Raw genomic sequence first — 27959 nt, forward strand, 5'->3', positions numbered from 1 at the left:
GCGGGCGTCTACCGGCTGCCTTGGGGCCGGGGCAGGTGGTGGAGCCTGACGCCGTGCTCCCGCTGCAGCCCTTGGTCTGGAGCCTCGTGTAAAATCCTACTCCGCGGTAAGGCCCCAGCCAGAGCTGTTCGTGGACGGGTCAAGAGACCCTTATTGAGCAGGACAAATGCAGGGAGTTGTGAGGTAGGTGGCCTGGCACCACAGGGTTTGCATTTTCCTCGTTTTACATTAAGTGATTTTTCAACCCAGAAAAACAGAAGAAATGCAGTTCTTTTTAAAGATTTAAAGTTTATTGTGCAGTATGTTTTTAAGTAAAAAGCAAGACGAATGAAAATGAAATAAAGTATAAAAATAAATATACTTTTATAATGATATTAGAATTCCACACAAAATAAAAAGATAAAATTAAATATGTATAAATACAAAACATCAAGTACAAAAACAAATTCTGGCACTTGTCAAGAGAAAGGCCTCGTGAAAGTTAAAAAACACCTTGTGCTACAATGTTTTATTACACATATTGGAAGCATGCTTAAAGAAAAGAGGTTTAGATGTGAAACCCAAACAGAAGGTAAGCATTCATTTTTACTAACATTTACACTAAGCCTATTTTTACATTAACACATTGCCTATGCTAATAATAAATAGAGCACATAAAACATCCTTTAAAATCATCAGTCTTAGTCACTGATACATCAACAGCACATATTCACCTACAACGCAGGTTACTCTCGTCATCATAAATGTTTCCCCTCTTGAGACGTTTTCCTCTCCTAAGGAAAGCTGGAACCAAACCACAGCTTTGATGCCCACTGGGCCAACAGGAAGCTTGCCTCAGGCATTTTCTGTATTACTCTGAAACTTTGAAGATGCAGAGCATTTGTGTGAAGTAGACAGGTGCCCCAGTGGTCTTAACTCTTCAATTTACACCATTAGGGGACACCCCCTCCCCCCCAAGCTTTCAAATAAATGCCACAGCAAAGAGCCACCGAGTGATGTCATTCTTCAAAGTGTTTAGGCAACATTTCTGCCATTCTCCAAGTATGCAATCTGGGTAACTTACTGCATGGTATAAAATGTTTGTTTTGAACAATGATGTCACTAGCTGCAGAGGACAGACCTGGTGGCAGATGAAAGTGCCACAAGCAAGCCAATTCACTCATCACTGCCTATGAAGATATTCTCCTTGTCCCGCAATTAATGTTCCTCTTTCATGCTATTTAACACAATTAAATTTTTGGTCAGTCTTTTTTCTCTTATATCCGTGCCAACGTGTTACAAAGCCTCCAAAGTTGGGGTGTCATATTGCATCGATACTGGGAAAGCAACAAAATATTCCGGCAGTCAGTTCTACTAGTACCATTGCAGGGCAAACCAGTAAGCACTGCAAAGACATACTGCCAAGCTTTTCTCTTTTGGACTTCGAGTGTTAACATCATGTCTCAAGTTCATTGAAAGACAGAAGTTAGAAAATTCTGCTCCCCTCAAGTTGAAGGGCAATATCCATCAGTAGGAAGACCAAGGCAAAATATAAGCATGATCTTTTAATGTTGGATGTTAATAAATATGAGAGTGTGTTTGTTGGGCTTAGATAGGGAATTTTTTTCCCCCGAAATCATGATTTTGGTATGAGCGCCTGTTAGATCACAGTAGAAAAGAAATTGCCTAGAAAAATTGCAACTGTCATCAAAAAAACATATCTGAATTATTATTATGGACAATCATTTGTCAGTCTGAAATGGTAAAACAATTAAAATCTTGCCTTCTGAAATTTTTGTAGAACATACACTTCTCTTCATCTTGGCCAAAAGTTATTTCCAAGAAAATGCAGTAGACAGCAAGGAAAAAAAATCCTAGGACTCTTCCAGCACAGTGATTTGATCTACCACGGGTATAAATGCACAATTTCGGTATAGTCATCAAAAGTACTTCTGTCTGCCCAGCACTTAATCTGGATCCATGTCTGTCCAACTTGGCAGAAATGCAAAACATTTGGGCCATTAGTGTTTAAATTGAGGTAATCGCATTTGTACAGAAAGTACATTCAAAAAGGCTGCTGAACAATTCACTGATGTAAGAGCTCAGTTTTGTTTGAATTAAGTTGGGGGTTTTTTCTTATTTAACTGCTTTAACTTTATGGTATGAAACTAAAAATATATACACGACTTTTTTATGGTGGCAATCATACACAGAAATTGCAATTTTAAGTAATGCAAAAAGCACATGTCAGACACAAGAATTAGAGTTTGAAAAAGTCACAAATGACCTTAATGTTGCCCTATGGTGATCTTTAAATAAACAAGATCATGAATCTTATGTGTACACAGTAGTATGAATATAGGCTAAGTTTTAACATGCAATTTTTCCACAAGTATTAGAGCTTCGCAGCCCTTTATTACTTCAATATAATTCTATTAATGTGTCATCTGGAAACGTCAAAGTGTCATGTCTAAATATACATATAGAAGATGCAATATTTGAATCAGTGCTGAGAATGCCATCATTAAAAAATAGCCATTTTATCCCAGAGAGTGTTGTCGTCTTAAATTGTCACAACATTTGGCTTCTTTCTTTGGGTTCTTCCTGCATATGCTCCTAAAAATGAAGTAGAAACTTTACTATTTTACAATTAGTAGTACTGTTTTTTGTAACAGGATTATCCAACAAAAATAGCTGATAAAGTTTAGGACAATTTTATAAATTCACTGGCTTCTTTTAAAATTACACTTGTCATAATGTTACACCCAAAATGCCTTACAAAAGTTACCTATATGTTTGAAAGTAATGACATTTTATAGTATTTCCTTCCTCGGTAACTATTCAATTTTCTTTTCTGCTACTCTAAAACATCTACAACTACAATTCTCAAGTTTAAAAGATAAGTCTGTCACATTACTAAGACAGAGGTGAAATGACTGATAAGTTTAACTACGCCATGTACTACTTTTAAACAAACTATCAATTAAAAAGTATAATACAAGTCAAATATTTAAGATAACTGTTTCCTTTTCCCCACATTAATAAAGCTGCCACATTAATAAAGCAAGAGACAGTTGTAGGATTCCATATGTCGATATACATAACCAGAATTAAAAGTGCTGTGTGAAGAAGGTCATCAGGCAGAGCCCTTCTAAAAGGAAAGCTGCTCAAGTATAAAAATAAACAAACAAATCTCTCCACATGGAACAAATATATACAAATATATATATTTAGAAAGCCATATTATACTATGCATAGCACAAGTATCTTCCAGTAATAAGGGTTTAGCACTGCAGGCTGCTAAAAAGTAGCACAACTCGGCATTCGTTGGGTTCAGGCAGTTATTGAGAGTGTCAGCAATGTGAGCAAACATTTACACAAAGCCGTGAAAATCACACCACGTGGTGCAGAGCAGTGGAAATGGAAGACAGCCATGGACGAGAAATAATTACCAGGCAATTAAATGAATGTGACAAAGTCAGTGCCAGTCCTTTTTCTGATCTTCAGTTACTCTTTGTCAGAGCTGCAGTGGTTACTTACGTTCAGCACAGTGCAAAGCAGCTCCAGAAAAGCCCACGGCAACCTTACCACAGGAGGATCCCTCACAACGGCTTTGGGCAACATGGTCTAGTGGAGGGTGTCCCTGCCCACAGCAGGGGGGTTGGAACTAGATGATCTTTAAAGTCCCTTCCAACCCAAACCATTCTATGATTCTATGATCTCAACACTGTTTCCCACTATACAAAGAGGCATTCTTGCTGGCCCAGCACTCCCCCAGTGCTGTACTCTGCAGCTCACCTGCGATCTTGTAGGACAAACCACCAGGCTGACAGGCACGATGCTTCATTAGTGATTTAACACTACCTCTTCACTCTCCTCAAGTGCACTCCAAGTTATATAAAAATCTCACATACAGAACAGGACTTTATAGGGAAGTGTAAAAAAACCCAGCAGTCTAGACTAAGGAATTGAAGAAGCCAAATTTTATTAAAAAGAGTTACAGTCCTTCTGAATGCAATTATCACTCAACCTTTTCCTGTGGCAGGGGGAGCAATTACATGAGGCCTCTCCTATGTCATACAATTGACCTCAAGTGCTGGCCTGAATGCTCACATGCTTCACAGCCACACCATCTCACATGGGCAATCTGTTCCCTGCTCAGGCCGGACCGGCATGCAGCAAAGGCCACGCTTGGCCAAGGGCTGCTGCCACCCAAATACTCTGCGTGCCTCATGCCCCGTATGTCTTGTCCACACCACTTACTCAGACTGGGCAGAAACAAGGAAGATGAATAGGTCTAGTTGCAGTAGCTGCCTGATCTCAACCACCTTCTTTCTAACACAATCAGATCACATGAAATGCCCTGCCTGGCACAGCTTGGAGGCTATTGACTGAGCATCTCTGTCCTATTTAAAATAATAATAATTAAATTAAAAAAAAAAATCAACAAATAAGACTCTTTACAGATTCAGCAGTTTGTACTTTTCTCTTTAGCACAGAAATCAGGACTGAAGGAGTACAAAGGAACAAAAACTAGATTTTGGATCGCCAGTTGATTCGTAAAAGAAATGCCTTCTTGCCAGAAAAAGACAACAATCAATCAGAGTGATATTAGAGCTACAAAGCATTTTGCAGACAGAATTTAAAACAACAATCAGAAGAAAAAAAAAAAGTACTTGGGTGACTATGTTATTGGTTTTTTCTGAGGGTATGTCTCATACCTAATTTGAATGCATAAGTGACACATATATAATAGTTGTATTCTACTAACCCTCCTTCCCTTTTGCCCCTCTAATAAGCACAATTTAATTGGGAGTCAGGGATGAATGAAGACAAGAAATTAAATAGAAATATTACAGGTTAGAAGTATAGCAGACTGACATAGTTGCACATCTAAATATAATTCTGTATTGCCTAGACCAAACCACTGCTACAACTCTTAATTTTCTGAAATGCACAACTTCTACTAAAATAAGAGAACCATATGCATTTGTCTGGCTTTTTATATTTCCTTTTCAAGTTGACTTGAGTTTATATTTTCTCTGTCTACAGTCTTTCCCAGGCATAACTTGTTGCCTCACTAGATCTCTCCTGAAAAGATACTTTATTACTTTTAAAAAAAAAGGGGATTAAAAAACCCAAATACATTAACAAAAAAACCCTGTTCAACATACTGCCAAACCTTTCACTATTCACATTTTATCCATATGTAAAGAAAACCATGTTCTATTTAAATGTATTCAACTTAAGGCTTTTTCATTATCACAAAATTATGCAGATCATTTCTTTCATGCTAAGTGTTCCCCATCTAATAATTTCAGAATGCATTTCTATTCATTTAGTACACGTAGTCCAACCTATTTATAAAGGAGCACGCGGAAGTACTGGTATTACAACATGGGAAAATATGTAACACCAAACACTAAATGAGGTTAGGTTGTGCAACCAGAACTAGGCAGCATATAACTGGTTTAGAAGCTAGAAGCTTTACGTTCCAAGGCAGCCACTATAGAAGGCATTAAATAGCTTTCCAGATATTCAACAAATAGCAATAAAGAAAGGCAAAGAGAAATTTAAAGATATATCCCAAAAGATTCTTTTCATTACCAAGTGTCTACTGTCACAACTTAGGTAATTATGACTAAGATGAACTCAGAGATTTACTTAGTAGAGCAGCACACACTGCCAACATAGAGGAGTGAGAAAGAATGCTTTAACTGGATGTCTGATGCCAGACGCAAATGTAAAAGACACTGTAGATCATTATGAGCTGAGCATGAATCATATGAGATTGGGGATAGCATTCAAATCAGTGCTAAACTTGACACTGACACCACCCTTACACTATTACTCTTTTACAGCCTCTGTAACACTGTAACTGGTAGAGGTCTTGTTTTGTTGTCCCTGCTCTTCAGCACTCTCATTTACTAGTTAAAATCTGATTTAAACAATGGAAATTGTTTAAGATGTTTCATACTGTTTTATTCCCTTCATGGCTGAACGGGCTGAAAACTGAGAGGTTTGGCACTGTTACCAAACCTTTTATTAAAAAAGGTAACCAATCAATAATCTCTGTATGCAAGTACAGGAATATTCCACTTTTAAAACTGAGTCATTAAGACTCAAACATTCTGTAAGATACTATAGTAATGTATATAATTTTAGGACTGTATGATGACTGAACACTGACTGATAAGTCTGAAACTGTCCTTCCAATAGGCTTCATGTTGAAAACAATTTACATGTGTGTACAGAACCGAGAATCAAATGACATCAAGATTCAAATCCAAGTCTAGTTTGACTACCATTAGCTTCTCAAACAGTTACAGTGAATATATCTGGCAAACTTTTTTATGAGTGGGCAACGGGTGAGTGAAAGCAAATGAGCGGTGCAGTGCATTCTATATACTATGTTTATAGAATTTGAAAGTGGATGGTTAAGTTACCAGCACATGTTTGTTTAGAGTTGGATTTAAGACACAGCAAAGCAGGTGCACAAGAAAAGGAAAACAATATATCCCCCATTTACTTTTTCTAGATACTAGTAACTTATTTACTATAAGATCCAAGCACCAATTTTCTACACACCTGAAACAGCCTTGTTAGACACTCTGCTCTCTGGGGCCTTCTTTCTATTTTGCTCAACCCCCTTCACTGAGGTCTTAGGGGTTCTAATTAAATATAAAAGAGTTAATAAGTCACTTGCATCAAAGTTGAAAGGCTGTATCCAAAAATATAAAGACACTATCAAACTGTGTTTGGCATGAAAACATTTTTTACAGTGTACCACAAAGCCTCCTCCTGAGTACGTGTACAATTCCTGTTGACATTATTATGGCTTAAGTAGATACATTAAATAGGAGAACATCTCCCCGTGAACAGATTTTTAAAACTATTCAAGAAACTGATTCAGTTCGGATACTGTGGCATTGCAGTCTATGTTTAAAAATATACATATTTCATTAAGTGGAAGCAAAGCTTCATGGAATGAATGTTACAAATAGAAATGTTGGAACACAGTGTAAATGGAGACAATACACAAGAGGATGAGAACACTAAGTATCTTCTTGCGGTATAAGGTAAAACAAAGCTTCATCACTCTCTCAAAATACTGTGAGAAGTAATTACTTTTACTTTGAACAAGAGTTGCACCAGTATGTGTAAATATTATTCAGAAATTACTGTGCTCTTGCACTTCGCATTTACTTTCATCTCTAGGCTATAAACATGCTGTGCCCTTACCCTTGCCTGCAAAGCAGTCTGTGAACCGGGGCATTCTGTCCTTGATTTGGCTGAAGTACGCTGTTAAAACACAAACTTTTATTAGTGCTTTTTCCCTCCTTTAAAACAAAAAAAATCTCATAAGGGATACTGAATTCAGCATCACATTTCAGAAAGGCTAACAGGCTCTGGAATGCAGATGACATGTAGGCAAAAGTGGCAGGAATTAAAATTCCAGAACAGGATTAGTACTTCTGCTATTTAAAACAAAGAAACAAGCAGAGAGATAAAACTCCCTCAATGGTGCCTTGGGTTCCTAGTCATTGATAAGAACATATGGGAAGAAAGGACTGAATCGCTTAAACTAGTCGTTGAGGACTGAACTGCATTAGTAAACAGCACATCGTCAAAGCTTTTGGGTAAGCAGGGGATAAAAATTGTTTTTATACTAGAAAAAGGTGCAGGCAGGCCTTGTAAGTGAAGGGCTGCTGTCTTCCTGAAGAGCAAGTACTGAACACAGTAATTTCTCTGATCTAAGCAAACAATCACACGATCTAGAAGCAAGAACTTTTCCTCACAACAGAAAACCACTTTTCTGACACCTTTCTCTAGATAAGCATATAAATGATTACATTGCAAAGTAGAGGCTATTAAGAAAAGTAGTAGTGTCAAACTGAAGCTTAAGAGATACTAATAGTGTATTCTCAGAGAAAAACTTTGAACCTGAGCTTAGAGATTTAAAGCCCTAAATGAAGCATTTCTGAAGATAAAATTTCAGAACTGACTGAAGAAAATAAATCTTTTTCTAACTTCTAATGAGCTAATAAACCCCTTTCTCAGACCACGCTAAATCAGGTTTCATTACTGTCCCTCGTAATAGTAGCAGGAATTGAGCCGATTAATGACAAACCAGCAATGCAGATCAAAGAATCCATCATTATAAGACAGATATTTAAAAGCATCCTAATACAAGTAATCTTCACTCACCGATTTTCAGGAGTTTTTTGTTTTATGATTATCTTTTTACTTGGCATTCCCATTTCTGAAGCCCTAGAGAAACAAAAGTATTGAAACATATTTAAATTATAAAATCATCATCTAGGTCTTAAACAGAAACAGTAAGAGAAAACCTACAACAGGATCTACTGCTAGAGCAGTACTACAGATGATCACCTTTTACTCATGAGGAACACAACTGTTCAGTCCCCCGTGTTGCACGATAATGACTGCTACCTTCCCCCAAAAAACTTTGCCAGAGATACTCTGCCAAGTATCTCTATTGCTAGGCCCTCTAGAAAGATTGATAAAATAACTTGGAGCACTTTTTACAATTTACAAAATCAACCATAAACTAAGTGCACAAGGATCATTTTGCTCACCACTGAAATACAGCATAAACGCACAACTTAGAACATTTTTCTCCCATACAAACCAGAAGTCTCTTAAAAGTAAGAGCGAACTACTACTAGTAAATCACCACACACCCGAAGACATTTTTTTATTCATTCCTCCTAGGGGAGATATTAGTTTGCAAAGAAGTCGTTACTCCAAAACCTCCTTTTCACTATTTCCAGTGCCTCCTACCCATCCTCTTGCACCCCACCCCACCACCACAAAGGGAGAACTGCACACACTTCATATACTTCTTCCTGTCCAGAGATTTCTGCGTAGCTGTTGAAAGCGTCGCCCTCTCTCTTGGGCTCTTTATTTTATCCTAAAAAAGCAAAAGAACAGACAACACCACTAGTTACTGCTCCTACTGAGTTTAACCCCACCTGACCTGCCCCTACTTAAAAAAACAAACAGTGTTTTCAGTACTAAGTTCACAGGCAGGCTAAATTCAAAGATTTTTTTCTTCTTTAATTTTAAAGTATCTTCCTTATATTATCAGATTAAAAACATTTGTGTGCCATAATGAATTCTTATTTAAAGTATGAACTTTTTGTTATTACTTTCACCACGTTCTATTTTTTATACCTCTACACACTAAAAGTTTCAACATATTAATCTCCTACTGCAGTGACCTCTTTAAATAAAAAAAAGCTACCTATAGAAGCATAATTAAACAACAATTCAGATTTTAAAACCTTTTTACTAGGTGAGGAAGAATCTCTGAAAGCAAAATGATTAGTACTTAAAGTCTTAAAACAGTTTATATTCTCGACTATAACACACCATTTGCCTGAGCATCTTCTCTTTACGAACTTCACGATCATGATGCAGAATATTCATTCTTTCCGATGCCTCCATAGTAAAAAAGATGTCATGGATGTCATACAGAGCAGCTCGCAGCTGGAAAAAATAATTAAAATTTTAATAAAGTATTCAGTCAAGTTAACATTCCCATGGTTCTGATCATCAAGCTCTTCTCGCTTTCAATCTAAACAAAACACTTGGAAAGATAATTTTGAAATCTCTCTTAATGAAAAATAGAATCTTCTCTTCACAGCCATAGTTTTAGTTTAAATAAAGGCAGTGTGAAGGTTTTAGGTATATATTTTACAAAAGCAGAATAGCTAAGAAAGAAGCAAAAAAAAAAAAGGTTAAAATTGTGTCACCTGAGCCATTACTCTTTCATGAAGGGATGCATCTTGTGCTGAAACACTTCCTCTTTTTAATGGGGCTTCGGACTGAAAATTTTTTATGAACTCCATAGTATCCTGGGGAAGATGGGAAAATAAGTTAAGGACCAAGCATAATCCTTCACAACAAAGGAATCGGCACAAACTGTAGGAAGTACAGTCTTTGACTTGGACCTTATGGCACTAAGCAATGCAACACTCAGACACGTTCAGGTGACAGACATTCCCAAATTCTTCTGAAAGCAGAAAATGTGTGATTTCATCTGTCAATTTACAATACAAGAAACAAACAGGAGGAGAAGCTGCATAATAAAAATGCTGATCTTACTTTTACAGTTTGCTTAAGATGTTTCAGTTTTTCTGTCTGCAGGAGTCTACGAGTGAGAAACCCCTTTGCCACAGCAGTGATTTTATCAAACTTCATTTGTATCTCTGGACTGAAAACCTTAAAAGAAAAGAAGCAGCTTCTAAACATTGGATGACTTATGAATTATTTCTCAAATAACATCAATCCTGTGACATAAGTTTTCAAGTAAGAGCAAACTGTTGATAAAGTTTTGGCTAGGCCAGAAGTACACACCACAATATTAACTTAGCAGAAGCAATATATTGTTATATGATTATTTTGCATATATGAAAAATGAGAAAAATATCTGTACAGTTCTCTTGTGTAATCAAAGTCGATATAGGAAGGGATACTCAACCTTTCTGTGAGATTTATTACTGCACAGCTAGTACAAAGTTACCAGTGTCTTACAAAAACTAGGCAGCTTTTTAAGCTATAAATCAACTTTTTTTTTCCTTACCTGAGTCCACCTAGTTTTGATCCTGTTACTCGGCCTAGATACTGAGGTTTTTATAACTCCACTACCTGATGGTCCCCAGAGAAAGAATGAAGTTTCACTTGTTGAAGCAAAGGTGTTAGGTGTCGTAGTATGAGCAAAACCTGCGTGCAAAGCAGAAAGTACAGTTCAAGACACACTTCTGTCCATAAAGTAATGACTGCGTGTGCATATACACTCAGCACAGAGGTAGCAGCTTTGTTTACAAGGTCAGTTATAGGCAAGAAGCAATCTGAATATTTCTGATTCATTTCCTAGCAAAATTCGCTAAGCAGAGGACAAACTAAAACATTTCATGATGTTCTGGAAGAGGCGAGAGGTATTCCATCAGCTACAGCTGCACTCCTTGCAGCAGAGACCCCCTGGCAGAGCCCCTCTAACCCTCCCACCCAAACAAGAACACCTGGCCCAGTGCTGTGCAGCTGCACAGCATGAGGGTGAACCTCCTCTGACATGACAGAAACCCACATCTCATCCTTGCTCAAGTGAGTTTACTCTTAGCTTGTTTTACTTGAATATGCCCTATAACAATAATGCAACAAATGCAATACATGGAACAGTCCAAGGATGGCTCAAACTGTGCTAAATGCCAGCTAGACAAAGATGCAACACAGAATTTGGTTTAGATATGCTGTCAGCAGCTGAAAGCAGCAGCTGTCCACACATCCTGACCCACCAGTGCCCTAGGACAGGGACACTGCATTTACCAATGCAGTGGGGCAGCTGGTCCAGTCGAGCACTGTAGAGCAAAATATATCACAGCATTTAATGTATATTCTACTCTCTCAGCTTTACCAATGCTGGTAGCGTTTGCATTATGGACTGTCTCCAGCTGAGACTGCACACTTTCCAGCAAGCCACTTTCGCTTTTTTTCCTCCACTCCAACTCCATCCTACTGTTGATATTCACTTTGGAAATTTCTATTTCCGTTGTAGCGACCTTCTTTCCTTTCAGCTTTCTCTCCTGCTCTTCCAGTTCCTACGAAACAAAGAATCAACTATGAGACTATTTTTCTAACTCTGCAAAGCAACAGAATATACATTTTAAACCCAACTGCTTCCTGACAAACTGCAATATGACACACATGCCCTTTGCTTAGAATTTTTCCTCTTTTTACCTTACCTTCTGCAATTTCTCCTGTTCTCTCTCTTGTTCAGCTATCAGAATCGACAATTGTTGTGCATGCTGTTCTTCAAGTCTCTTTCTCATTTCTTCAAAGGCCAACATTTTAGTTTTTAAAATATCTTCTGAGAAGACACATTACAAAGAATCGAGTATTAAGTAACTTCTATATGATCTTTGCCACAGACATACATGCTTTTAACAGGAGTAATTTGCATCATCAGGAAAAAAGTACAGCGTATCTTCGATATTGGGTTTCCATTATGTATTGCAAAGAACCTTGATATCAAGTTTCTATTATGTATTGCAAAGAACCTCATCAGTTACTGCAGTCCTTCAAAATATTTACATGCTCATATTTGTGGGATAAGCATGTGAATGGAACAGCAGTAACAGCAACTGAGCCTGTATTAAATAAGGACACAAAAAAATCTAGCTCTAAGAATAATATACCTACGCTTGCTTGGGTGAATTAAAATGATTTCTGCCACTTCAGCTTGATTTGGTAGAGATGTGTACAGATGTAACACAGTCTTGAATTTGAAGAAAATACCTATATAGTGATTTGGAACCCATTAAAAGGTATTTTCTTTTAATTTACACAGACTATCTTTTCTTTTAGTAGTCTTATTTAGAGCTCATGGACTAAGGCATACTTTTCTTAGTAAAACTAAATTCCAATTTCTACATTCGAATGGGAAATTAATATTTGTGCTGTCACACAATACCCTTGAGAATAAATACAGAATTCACAAAACTGATATACAATGTTTTAGCTGATGTTTCCTCATAAATTGTTAATCAAGTATTTGTTACAAAAAACTGTTATAAGACTTTTGACTCCAAGCAACTCCTAAGACAGCAGTTCAAAACAGCTCAAGTAGAAAGTTGAATTTCAGAATTTGTCATTAATTAAAAATTAGAGAAATAATGAGGTTACTAAGAAAAGATAATTTACCCTCAATAAAATTTTAGCCTTTTGAGATATATACACACACACATGTACTTAGAAACATCAATGACTAAGACCATTGGGTTTTTTTCCTAAAAGATTATAAACTGAGAAGTAAGTGTAAGAAAAACCCTCAACTACAGGAAATCTTTTACCTTTTGCCATACTGTCAGGGGCTGCATTCTTGGTAATGTAAACCGATCCCACAGGATATTTCTGTTCTTGCAACCACTGCTTCTCTTGTTCTTCCATTCCAACTGTTAAAACACAGGGACTGTTTTCTTTTTGGCAGTTGTCGGTGTCCAAATCAAGTCTACATTTTACCTTTTCAAAACTACTTTCTAGAAAGTGCTCGTTTGCTGGGGAAACACTTGGAGTGTCCATCTGCTGTCGCATACTCTTGCTCTGCATTAGTAGCGGGGATGGGTTTTCTACGTCGTAAGATTTATTGAGTTCTACTGGAGAATTACATTTATTATTTTCTAGCAAACTAGACGGTTTGGTTTCATTCACAGCTAGGAGCTTCTGTGTTACTGTAGACTGACTGATGGCAAATGGCTCATTCAGTTTTGGGGCTACAATATTAGTGCTAGTCTCTACTTTATATGGCCCTCTGCTGTCCATCACTACCTGTCCTTCCACAGTAGCCGACAACGTTCCTTTGCTTTCCAAGTGCCCAAAGGAATGGCGATTCGGTTTGCCAGCCCCCAACCCATCACAAGGGCCTGAAGAATTCCTGCTGACACCAGGAACTCTGCCAGGGCAAAGCATAGTGAAGTCCACCATGAACTTCGGCACTGTTTCTGACACGTTATTTTTATCTGCGATATCTTGCATGATTAAATCCATTGCTCTACCCTTGCCTTTAGGACTTAACTCATAAGCATTCACAGGGTTATTTATAACGATGTGTCCCATTGATAAAGGTCTTGGGCGCCTTCGGTGCATCTTAGGGCTCATGCTTGGCTCTGGGCTCGGCAATTTGGCGTAAGAGCCTGTGAGGCTCCTGACAATGCTACTGTCACGATCAAACATTGAAGTCTTTTTAAATTCTTCATCTGAATCCGAATCTACCAGTGGAGGTGTTCCAACTCTCATAGGTATGTCCACTTTAGAAAAACTGGATAAAGTTGACATACTTGTGTGATTTGTATGAGTAGAGGCACCTTGGAGAAGGGTATTCGATTTATTAAGACTGGGTTTATCAAGCGTCAGAGCAGTGCAACTTCTGCCTGTAAGCTTTCCTCTTTCTTTCATGGAGTCAGTTGTTTTAACGCTATCATTTTCTTTATCCGAATGACTTTCACTCATGCTCCTCTTTGAATTACTTTTTGAGCTACGCTTGCTTTGCTCTTTCTCTATGTACTCCCTAGATTTCTTCATCAGGTTCTGAAGACTCATTACATATGGATCTTGGACTTCCCCATCCGACGGTAGCACTCCCAGTCCCTCTTGCTTTTGCAAAGCATGTGATGCAAGCTTATTGTGCACGTTGTCAGGAGACACAGCCCTTGGACAAGGGATGTCTTTTGAGAGGTAACTCTCATTTTGTTTCGACAAAACATTTTCTTTTGCTGCTTTAACTACTTCCGTCACATTTGATGTCCCCTGCCCAGCAGTATCTAATGGCATAAGTTCTGGTGTCTTTTCAAGCTCTGTGGAACCATGCTTTTCAGGACAACATGCCAAACTGGCATCTGAGAGAGCTGTGAAGTCAGTCGACGCATTTGAATCTGAATCAGGGCAAGTATTCTCAGCTTCCTGCACGTTCACATCACTCACGCTAGGTCCATTCCTGATCTGCAAATAAAAAATGAAAAAAAAAATTTTTAAAATTACGTATTTTGGATGAAATCTCCTCAGATTACTGCAAGCTTCACCTGAACTTAAAAAAGAATGCTGCCACCTTAAAACCAATAAAAAATTTCAGTTTGAACACTACCAATTTCCTTCAAATTACTTACAACACAGAGCTCTTTGCAATGAGAAAATGATTATTGAAATTAAAATATAAATTAGAATAATGGTCCGCTTAACAACTTTTACTGATATCAAGTATCTGAATGCAAAGATGCTCTTTTCTTCACATGGTAATCTGTACATATTCAAATAATTTTATGGCTTCAAATTATCTTGCAAGATTCCTCTTAAAATATGAAAACATTTTTATATTAAATGAGAAACGTAATTGAAAAATTTCAGCATGAAATACAGATTAACCTACAGACGACTAAGAACAAATCAAAAGAATTCCTAATGAAAATAGAGGAACTATAAGATAATTTTTTCATTTCTTTGTTAATCCAGAGACAATGAAATATAAGTTTTCATTTGCCAAGTACTTGGAAAAACAACTTTATTTGAGAATTACATGCTACTTCTAGCCAGCATTCGTTTAAAAGGATTTTCACACCAAAATTATCCTATAGGTTATCCTATGTGCTACAACTCAATTCTCAAGGGCACACCTTTGGACAAAAAGCTAACTTATTGTTGTATTGAACATATGTTCCTGGTCTGCTCTTCAAATCCTGAGCCAGATGGCTGTTGCCAGGTACACTCCAGTAAACAATGCAAACTAGTAAGTTATGTTTGCCACCTTAGTAACTCAACAAAATCAATGTTAACTGTACTTGATCAAGCAACAGGTCAACTTAAAGACTGTATTACAACTGTTTCAAAGACAAATAATACCCCTCAATGAGACATATTTAATATTCTTTCCAATTTAAATCTCTACTAAATCCATCATTGTAGCAGCAAACAAAATCATTGCAGTAAAATTATAAAGCATACAACAGAATTACAAGTTGTTGCGAAGGTAATTTTATTTCTGTAATCATAAGGTTGAATACAGATAATTAAACTACAAGCTTGCAAATAAAGCAAGCCGGTTGCTCTAACACCAGAGGGGTTGTTCATTTGTTTTTAGAATGTAGTTGTTTCAAACAGAGTTACAAAAGCAACAGTCAGTCATCTGGTATGATCTGCCCTTTGCACGTACCAAAACAAGCAGCGAAAAGCAAATCCTGTGCACTACAATGAACATGGATTCTATCACTAAATAATCAGTTCTCAGGACACATAGCATGAAATGCTAGCAAATGGTGGTTCTGGAGAGTTAACTGCTATTAACTTCATGTTTATATTGGTGAATACTTAAACCCCAGCACTTTCTCAAACTGTCTATAAGCAGGCATTTTCTCTAAAGCTGTAAGAAGGCTTTGGACTAACACTACCTGAACATTTTCTAGAATCTCCTGTACACGACTCAATAAAGCTCTTTTCCGAGAGTTCTGTCTCCAGGTCTCTAGATCCAGTGCTTTCTGTTTATATTCCTGTATTTCCTTTTTCTTTTCAAGGCTGAGCTGCAAAACAGAGTGTAAGAAACATGGTTTCTATCACTAAAGGCAAATTTCAATACAGAATTACAGAAATGAATTTAAAAGAAAAGCAAACAGAACAAAACAACAGAACAACAACAATCACCTAAGTCAAGACTTTGGTTAAGAAGAAGCTGGCATTTTAGAGTGCACACAATTATACTTTTTTTAAATGAAAGATGTACAAAATGCCTTCTTGGCACGCATGCAAATTAACATGAATTTAAAAGATCATTTATAAAAAATCTGCATGAACATTACATGCTACAGGACTCAGACTGCAGGACTGGTCTTTCCCAGTCCTCTACGGAGACAGGAGGCCTGGACACCCTGTGGAGCCCTCTGTGACCACCTTCCTCCCCATACTCAGGCTATGGAGGACTACAAAGGACCAGCTCACACTTGCCCTCTTGAACCAGATGTGAATTTCACAAGACAGAAACGTGTGCAAGCAGTCTGCTGGATCCTTTCAACAAGCAGAATCCAAAAATCTTCTGAGTTACTGCTTTAGAATATGTAGTTTGGGTAGAAGTCAAAACTACATCTACAAGAACTGGTTTCACAAAGTTTTAAAAAATTAAATAGGCTCAAGACAAATTATGCATTTCTGCTATGAAACCTTAAAAATTATTTTCATTTGTAAATGAAAAACATTACAATACATCATTTAGTCTCCAATGTATATCCATATCACGATTTTTGGAGACCGTTCTTAGAGAGTCTCTCCACTCGTACTCCGCATTGCTGAACAAGGAAGTCAGCTGCATTATTGCACAAACTACCAACAGTCTTCTGCTGGGCTCTGTTTGCATTAAGCAAAGAATGACTTAACATAATTGGTGAGCCTGTGAAATACAGCAGAGGAAGCTGCAAACACGTGCAAAAAAAGAAATTTACTTAAAAGCTTTTTAACTATTATCAGTATTTCCTATTTGCGCTTTTTTTTTGCTGGACACTTTTAAACAAACTCACGTGTTCACTATTTGGAATGTCAATATGACTTTATGTAAAGCTAAGCCCAGCAATAACATTTGTCTATTTAATACCACAAATATTTTTACACCCCTTGTAAAGATAACAACTTTCAAGAAATGAAGGCAAATGTAGTCAATGTTAAAAACCCCATATATTTTACCCCTTTACTTTGTAAAATTAAGGCTAGGAATGCTTAGAATACACTAAGCAGCAGGCCAGATGATACCCAAACAGAGTGGTACCTTCAGTACAATCATTACATGTGGATATCAAAGCTAGTGCCAGCAGCACAGTCAGCACACCAGGGAAGAAAAGAAAAAGGGGAGGGGAAAAAAAAAAAAAAGCCTTACCAGAGGGGAAAGCACAGGGACTCCATGGAATTGAATGAGGGAGATATTTTTGTGCTGAACAGTGAAAGAGGTCTCTCTTTTTATTGCCTCTTCTTGGATTCTGGAAAGATGCTTCTTACAGAATATTTCATAGTCCTCCATCTTCATGTTAACTAAGCTGCAAAGGATAATAACATTACTCTTCCACGTACTTCCAAGACCACAAAGGGAAAACACCAGCACAACTCATTCTGTATCACCATATTCTGGGAAACAAATTATACATTAGAAAACTCAATTAAGTTTCCTTTCTTCCTGTCATTGACAAAAGCTGCAAAGCTGGTTTTTTTTCCCATATAAAAATAGACTCTGCAGATATGAGCAAAAAAAGATGATCACGGGTACACTGAGAAGACAGCAAGCATCAAGATAATCAAGGTTGATGAAATTACACATGCGACAGATAATTTCCATCAAGACTAAACCTTTCAGGTCTCCCACAACTATCAAATACATCCTATCAACTGCAAAAAAATACAATAAATAAAATCTCAGCCAAATTTTAAAGATTTTAAAAATAATTAAGCTGTTATTACAGCAAGACCAGCCTTTACATTTAGGGGCTGAGAGGAACTTGTGCCTCACTGCCATGAGCCGCCTCCTCGATAGGTCCCTGTCTGACCAGATGCCCACACTTGCACCAAAACATAAACCGCAGCCTTGTTTCCTTACAAGCCCCGACACACCTCCCGCTGCCCGCCGCTACGGAGGGAGCATTCCGAGCCAAGCACCACCTGCCAACGCTTTTGTTCCCCCGCACGGCCCTGGCCCGGTTCTGTCTGCCTTCCTCCCCGCCTGCCCGCCCCGGGAGCGCCGAGCCCTCCGTAGGCCGCCCGGCGGGCCCCTGCGCCGTGCCCGGGCGGCGGCCTGGCCTCGCCTCTCCCCTCTTCCCTGCCCCCGGCTGCCCCGCACCCGATCGCGGCGGCGGGAGGCACCGGCGGGGCCGGGCCTGGGCCCCGCGGCCCTCCCCGCCCGCCACGGCCGCTGTCCCCCCGCGGGCACGGCCCGGCGCACGGCCCCCCCCGAGGCCCTCACGCTCTCGGAGAACCACTCGGTACCTGCGCGGGGCTCGGAGCCCTCGGAGCCCCCGGCCCGGCCGGCCGGCCGCTCCCCGCGGCCCGGGAGCCCTGCGCCGCGCTGCCCCGCCGCTTCCCGGCAACCGCCCCGCCTCGGCCCGGCCCCCGCAGCACTACAAGCCCCAGCGCGCACCGCGGCCCCGCTCCTCCCGCCCCGGCGCTGCCTCCTCTCGGGCCGAAAACTCAGGGGAAAACCCCTTGATTTGGTCTAGGAAAGGACGTGAGCCGGATCGACAAACCTCTTCGCGTATCTGAGCCTCCCGGGACAAATCCATCAGTTCCGGGCGAGCTCCCGGGCAAAGGTAGCTCCGGTTTTCAGAGGTGTGGGATGGGACTGAAGGCCCTCCTGGTACTCGGATTTCCAGGGATTTCCACCCAAAGATCTCCAAGACGACTTCCCTTATTAGCGCAGGTGAAGTCTATTCAGCTTTACACATTAAATATCCTATGGCTGTGCAGTCAGGACCACAAATGCCCCGCCAGCAGGTATCAGTGTCACCGAACACGCTGCGATGAGAAAGATAAACATGAGAACTGGTTAACGCGCTCCGTGAGGACAGCATCACGGTGTCACCGCAGACATCCTATCCCTCCTGCCCACCTGGCAGCCAGGTGCTGGTCCAGGTGCCAGAGGAGCGGGCAATACTCACCCCTGGTGCAGGCCAGGCAGAAACACATGCTCGTTTGCCAGCACTCGGCCTGGGGAAAATTAATTTACATTGATGGAAACATCTAGCAAGCATTTAGAGATGTTAAAGCTGTTGTTCTTGCTTCAAAAATTGCCTCCTTCATCTGTTACCTCTTCAACATGTTAAATATTATTGAGGGCTTTTTAAAATCTTCATCTTTAATCTTAGCAAATGCTGTTGTTTATCAAAAGACTTTTAAATATGTAAGACATTTAATTAGACATTCCAGTATTTGTTATGTGTCTGCATGTATAGGTCTGACTTTTTTTCAGATGCACCTGGCAGAAGCATAAAACCATAGACAGAAAAGAGTATCTGAGACGCTCAGAACCAGCTAAAGCAATATGTGACAAATATTTATCTCAGTTATTTAAAAAAAAATAAATCCACTTTAGAAGATTGCCTGGTGCCTGTTCCACCTCTGGCAGGGAAGAGTTCCTCACTGCAAAGTCAGTCTCTTCCCATCCTTCCCACAGAGAGCACACGCACACACAAAAGCCAAAATGCGCATTTACGTTAAGACAAACTATTTCCGTGCCTCGCTGTGCTTTTGCTGGACCGAACGAGCCCAGTTTGTCACCCGTCACCCATTTCCCCGGCGCAGTGCTGGTGCTGTTCCCGCTGGATGTTGCCGCTCGCAGGTGCCCCTCCAGCAGAAGCCCCTTCCCGCGGGGAGCTGCAGGAACCCGGGGGGGCTGCCGGCCTCAGCCCCCTCCGTGTCGGGGCTCGGGTGTAGCTCCTGAGCCGGCGTCAATGCATAGTGGGCTATATCACATATACAACACTGTATATTGAAATACGGTGATCAGCTGGAAAATAACTAATTGATATTTTGAATCAGTTAGCTGGCATAGCTGGGAAAACCCGCACGCTCGCCAGCTCTTCAGCGACTCCCAGGGCAGCGGTACCCTTCCGTTTGCTGCCCCGGGCCGCTCGGCACCCGGACCAACCCGCGCTCTCTGGCACCGCCGCTCCGGCCTCTGCTTGAGGGGGCTCCTGGGCCCGCCCCCCTGCCCCTGCCGGCGGGCGGGGCCGAGCGGGGATTGGCTGGCGGCGACAGCTGCCACGCGCTGGTTAGCTGAAGGCGGGTGAGCGGCGGGCGCTGATTGGTTGCTGGTGAGTGGTCGCTGAGTGCCGGTTGGCTGGCGCTGGGCGTGGCGCTGTTGCCGTTGCCGTTGCCCTTACCCTGAGGAGAGGCGGCGGCGGTCCCGGTCCCCGCGGTCCCGGTCCCGTCCGGTGCGGCCCGGCCCGGCCCGGCGGGCGCCGCTGCCGCCATGTTGTGCCACGGGGAGGGTCTGCTGAGCTCCCTCACGGCGCTGCTGGGGATGGTGCTGGCGCTGAGCCGCAGCCCGGCGCTGGCCTGCCTACTGACGGCCGGCCTCTACCTGGCGCTGCACCTCTTCAGCCTGGAGCCCGCCGCGCCTCAGAACGCCCAGCGCGTCCTGCGGCCCCGCGGCGCCGCCGCCCGCATCGCCCACCGCGGCGGCGCGCACGACGCGCCCGAGAACACGCTGGCGGCCATCCGACAGGTCAGCACGGCGGGGGCTCGCCTCCCCGAGCCCCTGATCCCCGGCCCGGCCCGGCGAGCGGCCGTACCCCGGGGGGCGCTGGAAGCGTGTTGAACGTGCCCGGCCGCTGAGGGACGTGCAGGGCCTGGGGCGAGGTTAAAGTGTGAGGCAAAGCCGCCGAGTGCTCCGGAGAGACAGAGAGCGCCTCGGGGAGCCGCCTGCTCCGTGGGTCTGGTGGGTGAGAGACGAAACCGGTGGGCGGTCGTACAAGCCCCAGGGTTGTGTTCGATAATCTGCCTTTTCAGCAGGCACCCAGCCCTGGTCACCCCGAATAACTCCAGCTTCTTCCGACGTGCTGCGGGAAGCTGCGTGGCTTGTCAGGCCTTCATCCCCAAGCGGGTTCGGAACATGTTGATCAGATCCGAGTCAGTCTGGGGACCCTTGGTGCTGATGGATGTTTTAGCAGTGTAGCAATAATGAAATACTGTATCTTGCTGATGTTGCAACAGAATATGGAGAGCAGACAGCAACTTAGTAACAGGTCATTTGCTTTTTGAGCCTTGAAGATCTGTACTGAGAATCCGCAGTTATGGGAAGATCCGATATTGCGAGAAGTTCACTGTGTACAGCCCTGCCATGAAACTTACTGCTGCCTCATCTGCGAGGCGTCACGGTGCAGCCAGCGCTCAAAATCTGTTTCTGAGAATCATGTGAAATCACAATTAGCAGTCTCTCAAATGTAGTGCATCTGTGACGATGGGATGTTGCTGCTCTGATGGTTTCTTACCTTCAGGCAAGGCAGGGCTCTTCGTTCTTATAAATTCTGAAGCTGCACAAGGGGTCCTTACTTGGCAGATACCTCTGGAGTCACCTCTAGTGCGTACCTGGCATTTGTCCTTCTGGTGCGTTGGCCCTTTTCCCAGGAAGGCATTTGGCCTTCAGAACAATTCCTCTTGCTTGTGGTTCACTTGAGTGCTTTTCTGAGGAGTTCCAGGGAAAGAGCCAGGGCAGGAGCAGGGTGTATGAGATGTTCTAAGGCAGCCCAGCTGCTTAGTGCTCTCTGATACGGGGATTCCTCAGACAGGAGCAGGGATCTGCCTACCTATACCTGCTCTTTAGTACAAGCATGGTAAGTGGTGCTCCTGGGAAGTTTTGTATCTACTGCATATGGTGGCTTGACCGTACTGCACATGAATGGTGAATCTGGCTCTTAAAGGAAATATTGCACTTGCGTTCCATAAGCAGAGGGATGATAGCTTTTTCGTGTGCAAGCAAAGACTTGATGCTCTGATGGCCTGCTCTAATTCTGGCTTCTAAGTGGTAATCTAGAAATTATCTGAACAGTAGGCATTTGCTTCCCTTCTCTTTCAGAAAGTAATGTAACTTAAGGACTCAGAAGTTATTGGACCAGCAGGAGAGAGCAGGGTTCTTTTCTGTGTTTTTATCCTGAAACATCCCAAGACCAAGACATTATCACTATGGTTTTATCTGTAAAATAGATTATATATTTTCAGATGATCTACAAATGCTTCTCACAATAACTTGGATAAAACCTACTTTGTTCTGCAGATCAAGCTTACTGAAAAGAATGTTAACAGTTTATGATTTTTTACCAGAATACAAACTAATTATAGCTGTACCTATATTAAATCTATAAAGCTGTCTCTTCTGCTGTGTATGTGATTTTGATTTTTTTTTTATTATTTTTGTTTTTAAGGCAGCTGAGAATGGAGCAACGGGTGTTGAGCTGGATCTGGAATTCACTGCAGATGGTGTTCCCATTCTAATGCATGATGAAACAATAGAAAGGACAACTGATGGGTCTGGAAGATTGCGTGACTTGACTTTTGATGAAATTAGGAGGCTTAATCCATCTGCAAAACATAGGCTACGGTAAATGAACTATTACTGTTCTGAAACTACCATTTCAACAGTGAAAAAAAACATTCTTCATAAACAAAATTATTGATTTGATCTATCACTGATGAAAACTTTTGTAAATTTAAAACTTAGTCCCATCTGTTACTTCTCATTTGATTTTAGAAGCAAATGAGACTATATCTCCTTATCTCCTTGCAAAAGGAACATTGAAGCAGAGCCAGATAATTGGCTTTCAAGAACAAAATCCACAGGTGTCTAATGTGAAACAGGTTAATCCCTGCTAAATTGACTGCAGGACGCTAAAGATACTGGGAGTTTCGCTATATGTCAAAATTGGCTTGAGTAATTACTTCTAAAACTAATTTTATTCACATATATTTCTTGACCGGTTGTCTCTTGGGGAGTCTAAACATCAGGATTACACTGTTGAAAAGGAGCTAGACAGATTTCCTGGGTGGTCTGAGGTAGGACCTGTGACCATACCAGTGGTATGCAGGGGGAAATATTTTTATACGTTACTAAAATTTTGATAACAATGCGATTTCTACAGTATCATATGTGAATCCCTTTTAGAGGAAGCACTTGCAGCGTGTGCTCCTGAGACACTGCGTTAGGGATTTGCAGAATGGTAAACGTACCGCCTGTGAGTCTGTGGTACAAGCAGCACCTTCCCCGTCTGTTAGTGGAAAGGTGATCACCCGAACCGTTCCACATAGGCAGTTACCACTGATCAGCTGTTGTTTGCTGTCACCTTGTCGGGAATAATTGATCGATGTGTGAACCTGCGTCTCCTACATCCTTGGCTTGTCTTGCTTATTCTGCCAGGATCTGGTTTCTGGCCCAGGGCTGGGGGGCACAGCAAAGCAGGATGAAGTGGTGGTCAGCAGTTAGGACTGAACGCTGGTTTGTGGTAGTTGAGGAAGGAGGTGAAGAACTGAGGTTAGTGGTCTGGTCTGGGACACGGAGCCAGTGAGCATTGGATTAGACTTTGAATTTGGACGGATGTAAGTGCCTAGTGGGATTCTGGGCGAAAAGGAGATGGACTCGTACCCCTCTACGTGTGCAGCCTTCTACTAAGTGAGAGAGCCACCGCTGCTGTTGCAGTGGTGCTTGGCCTCACCTCAAACACAAGTGTACCGGCGAACTTCCTTTAGGAGTCTCTAGGAAACAGCTCTGGGTAGTTGGGGATGTGCGTGCCCCTGTGTGCGCACACGGATCTTGACCGCTTGTACCCCTGTGCGTGTGCATGCGGATCTTGACGGCATTCCAGTGAGGAGTTCTGTGTTCCTACAGGAGCAAATTCCAAGGTGAAAAGGTGCCAACTCTGAGAGAAGCTGTTGTGGAGTCTATGCATCATAATCTTATAATCTACTTTGATGTCAAAGGCCATGCAAATCAGGTACCGCTTCCCGTACTGCAACCCCTTTCTTCACCCTTTCTTTGGGTTTCTAACCTGCTTGTTTGTTGGTTTCAATCTGTGTGGTACGGTCCCTTCTCTAACTCAGGTGAGACCGGGTTTGCTATCTGTGCCATCCAAAGTTGGGCGGTCAAAGCAAAGACAACACATTCCCTCGTCCCAGTCCATTGTCCTGGGAAGCCGCAACTTAAAGTCAGCACGAGAGCTGCGCGAGCATTGAGTTCAGGTCCCAGCAGCACAGGGAATTCCCTGCCTGTGCCGAGGGGGGCTAGCGTCTCACCTTCAGCCTTGAACCAAGGATCCCGCTTGTCTATAATTTCTGAAGGCAGATACAGGTGATCAAGCATTGACATTTTATGCAAACGAGAATAATTTTTTCTTTAGCGTAGCAAAATATGGAAATAAATGCATTTTTCCCCTTGAACTAAACCCTAGGTAGTACTTCAGAATTTTACCCTTAAATATATTGTGGATATTTCAAACAGTGAGAATGCTCATTGCTGTAAACAGAACCATGAAAAGGACTTTTGATGCAAAAGCCAAAATGTCATTTCTGTGTTAATGATATAAACAAGATGCTGTTTTTCTTCTACCCCCTTTCCATTTCAATCTTGTTACACAAAATAGGAATGTATTTTTAAAGGGGATTATTCTAAAATGGCTTTGCAGTGTAAAGTAAATATGAGCATATGTGTAAAGATAACATTTGTGTGTATTTCTAATTGGCAGGCAGTTGATGCTCTGAAACAACTCTACCTGGAATTCCCGCATTTGTATAACAACAGTGTGGTCTGTTCTTTCATGCCAGATGTTGTTTATAAGGTGACATTTCCTAAAAGTTTATTTTGGATTTTTTTAGTTCTGTCTGGGAATTTCAGTAAGATATACAACTCCAGTTCCAGATCATTTTTGGGTTGTCAAAATTGCCAAGGCTTTTTAAAAAATGAAGCCTAAATCATAAGTCTCCTGCATAATCTTATTAGATCACTCTGTGCTCATTAGATGCACATATGAATCTACAGCAGTTCCCTCACTCCGAAAGCGATGTAGAAACAAGTGCGTCGCTCTTAAGGTTGGCCAGGATCTGTGTGTGGGGTCCCTGTTGAATAAACCACAAATTTTGATGTAAATGTAGACTATTCTCAAAACTGTTTCCTAATTCTTTCTCATTGCCAAGTCCATTTACTATGTATTTTATTCCATTGCAGGCTGTTAGGCACTTTTTTAAACATAAGAGCAGTTGCTTGTTCAGTATGTTTTAAAGAAGAAAACCCCAGTGAAGTATTGTAAGCAGTTTTCTCAAAGGGTTGCAGAAGGATGTGAGGGGAGAGGGGCGAGGATCCTGGCAGAGCTGCAAATGCAAGCTAGCACTTTGTGTCTACCCTCTCCCCACTTCCACTGCTCTCGTACGAATTGCAGTCTCTTCTCCTTCACCTCCCAGATGCGACAAGCTGACCGAAATGTTGTAACGGCACTAACACACAGACCGTGGCATCTGAGTCATTTTGGGGATGGGACACCCCGTTTCAGTTCCTCCTGGAAGCATTATTTGTACATGATGATGGACATCATTCTAGACTGGAGCCTACACAGTTTCTTGTGGCGATTGTGCGGGGTTTCAGCTTTCCTCATACAGAAAAATTTTGTTTCTCAGTAAGTGTTAAAGCTTGCTAATTTATTGGGGAACACTATCATTCTATTAGTGTATACGGGTGGAGTTAACACCGTATATGTTAAATATAATCAATATGTTCCAGTTCGTGTCGTGTAAGGCTGGTTAGTTTCTTTACCCCATGCTATTTTATTATTTGAAGCCTCTATCTTTTCAATATGTATTTTTATCTTACGTTGAATCCTAAGTTTAATCTCAAAGGGGAAGAAAACTGGCTTTTGCTGGTTTACAGTAATAAACCACAAATAGATGATGTAGCAAAAGATGATGCAGTATCATTCTTGATGTGATACTGACCTAAGACTAAAACTCAGTTGTGGCCTCAGCACTATCTGCCTTAAATGTGGCAGTTGGCCGCCTTCTTACGGCATCTTTGTTCCTTGCAGAGAGTATGTGAGGCACTGGTCTTCAAAAGGAATTCAGGTGGTTGCCTGGACAGTGAACACGTTTGCAGAAAAAAACTACTACGAAAGCGTCCTGGAATCCAGCTACATTACCGACAGCTTGGTGGAAGACTGTGATCCTCACTACTAGACCCGTGCTTTGTACACACTCTCCACCCTCGATAAGCTGTCGCCTTACTCGGGCGGGTTTGAATTCACCATCGAGGGGTGTGCACCGGTGCAGCCGGGACCGCGAACAATGGCTCTGGGAAAAGGAGGAGGAGTAGTTTACTTCTGCTGTACAGTCAGATCTCGAGTGCAAAAAAACCCGCGGCCCAACACTGGACAAAGCTGAGGTATGGCCACTCGCGCTGGGGACGTCGTGCCGCCACGTGAAGGGATCGGCTCGGATGGGCTAACTGGCAATACGCTCTACGTGCGGGTTGCTTTGTAATTCTCAGGCTATTCCTTTGCTCTGTTTAAATCTCGGTTATAAAGTTGTATCAGCAATTGTTGCTGGCAAACTTTAAAATCATACCTTGATTTTAGTAACTTTAACAGTTTGTTCTACGACTGTATGATAATTTGAGGTTAATTGATGGCATCTTAAAAACATCTACATTACTGTTCTCAGAACAGAACCTGAAAATAGCGGTGCCCAAGTAGAGGGTGAGTGGATTCCTCCCCCGCTGCAGGGAAAGGTGGCTGTGCTGTGTCCTGACAAGGAAGAGCAAGCCAGCTTCCCCTGTTCTGTGTGAAGGCTATGGGAATTAATGAGTAAAACCTGAGTATCTTCCTAGCTTCCAGACTTTTTAAAAGAACAAAGGGAGGATAGAAGATTATTTCTTCTAATGATACAGCACATGAATGTATGCATTTTTAAAGAAAGCTATAGATGGGGTGCTGGTACTGGTAGAACAGATGGAGCTGAAATGTCTTCTTACTTTGCTAATTGTTTGCATGATTGAAGGGCACTCACGAGGATATGTGGGAAACTGTAACCCGGGTTTAATTTCAAATTGAAAGAGTCTGCAGTTACAATAAACGAGCATCTGACAGCTCCCAGGTACAGTGTTCTTTATCAGCTGTGCTCCAGTACATCGGTGTACAATGTCAAAGTGAGCGCAGGCTGCTGCTGTCTTCTCCGAGTAAACCCCTGGTGTGCTCGCCCAGCTCCCATCCGTGCTGTCAACCATTGCCAAGAGGAGAACATCCTTGCGGAGCCAGCCCTAACGTAAATTACACCATCTTTTCTTAATGGCCAATACATGAAAAACTTACTACGTTTAATAACTTAATTTCAAAAGAATGTGGTATTAATTTCAACAGAAATGAGGAATTTGAAGACTTGATTGGTTACATGCTGCAGGTTGTTCATTTGTGATCTCACGTGATACCTTAGGCTGCACGTGTAGCCATGCATATGTTTAAAACACGTTCTAGTCACTAAGGTGGTTCCTTGGTGAATTAATTGTTTCCTTGCTGGGGCCTGGCTGTGTTTCAGCTGCCCTGTGCACTGTGCTAGGGCAATGCTGCGCTTGCAGAAACGAACAGCACGGGGCGCGGCCCGTGGGGCAGTGGGGTACGTCCCTTTGGGTATAAGTGATGGTGGTAGGATGCCGCACGCTTAGAACTAGTTCTTGCTCACAGAGCCACCTGGTATTTAAAAAAACTTCAACAAAAGAGGCAAAAGGTAATAAAAAAATTAAATAGATTCGTCATTGGTGGAAAGAACTACACAACTGTTGCAACTAAGGTAAGACCAAACTTCAGAATTAGCAGCAGATTAACGCTGCCTTCTGTGAGGGCTGATGGATTTTTTGCTGGTATCTTGAGCTATACGTAAGGGCTGAGACACGTAGGAGTAAGGAGGGGATGATGCAAGCC

At 41.7% G+C, this 27959-nt stretch overlaps 2 protein-coding genes across 4 annotated transcripts; one reads left to right on the plus strand and one right to left on the minus strand.

Annotated features, from left to right (window-relative positions):
• Positions 1-282: 282 nt before the first annotated feature.
• CCP110 (centriolar coiled-coil protein 110) lies at positions 283-20174 on the minus strand. Of its 3 annotated transcripts, XM_054842987.1 has the most exons (16): positions 19173-20174; positions 18762-19029; positions 17408-17564; positions 15939-16067; positions 12855-14499; positions 11748-11872; positions 11420-11603; positions 10589-10728; positions 10111-10227; positions 9759-9860; positions 9376-9492; positions 8835-8914; positions 8188-8250; positions 7222-7281; positions 6568-6650; positions 283-2595 (listed from the first exon to the last, which is right to left on the minus strand). In XM_054842987.1, the coding sequence occupies exons 3-16, from the start codon at positions 17552-17554 to the stop codon at positions 2543-2545; spliced, it is 3045 nt and encodes a 1014-aa protein (XP_054698962.1). In that variant the 5' UTR covers positions 17555-17564; positions 18762-19029; positions 19173-20174; the 3' UTR covers positions 283-2542. The 3 variants fall into 3 exon arrangements, with proteins under 3 accessions (XP_054698962.1, XP_054698961.1, XP_054698963.1); XM_054842986.1 differs by lacking the exons at positions 18762-19029; positions 19173-20174 and adding an exon at positions 18505-18619; XM_054842988.1 differs by lacking the exon at positions 6568-6650 and having other exon boundaries at positions 18762-19257.
• Positions 20175-20360: 186 nt separating this feature from the next.
• Positions 20361-27137, plus strand: GDE1 (glycerophosphodiester phosphodiesterase 1). The gene is made up of 6 exons (XM_054843483.1): positions 20361-20740; positions 22437-22612; positions 23894-23999; positions 24747-24839; positions 25459-25670; positions 26076-27137. The coding sequence occupies exons 1-6, from the start codon at positions 20486-20488 to the stop codon at positions 26221-26223; spliced, it is 990 nt and encodes a 329-aa protein (XP_054699458.1). The 5' UTR covers positions 20361-20485; the 3' UTR covers positions 26224-27137.
• Positions 27138-27959: the final 822 nt, after the last annotated feature.

Source organism: Grus americana, chromosome 15 (genome assembly GCF_028858705.1).
Source record: "Grus americana isolate bGruAme1 chromosome 15, bGruAme1.mat, whole genome shotgun sequence".
Lineage (NCBI taxonomy): Eukaryota > Metazoa > Chordata > Aves > Gruiformes > Gruidae > Grus > Grus americana.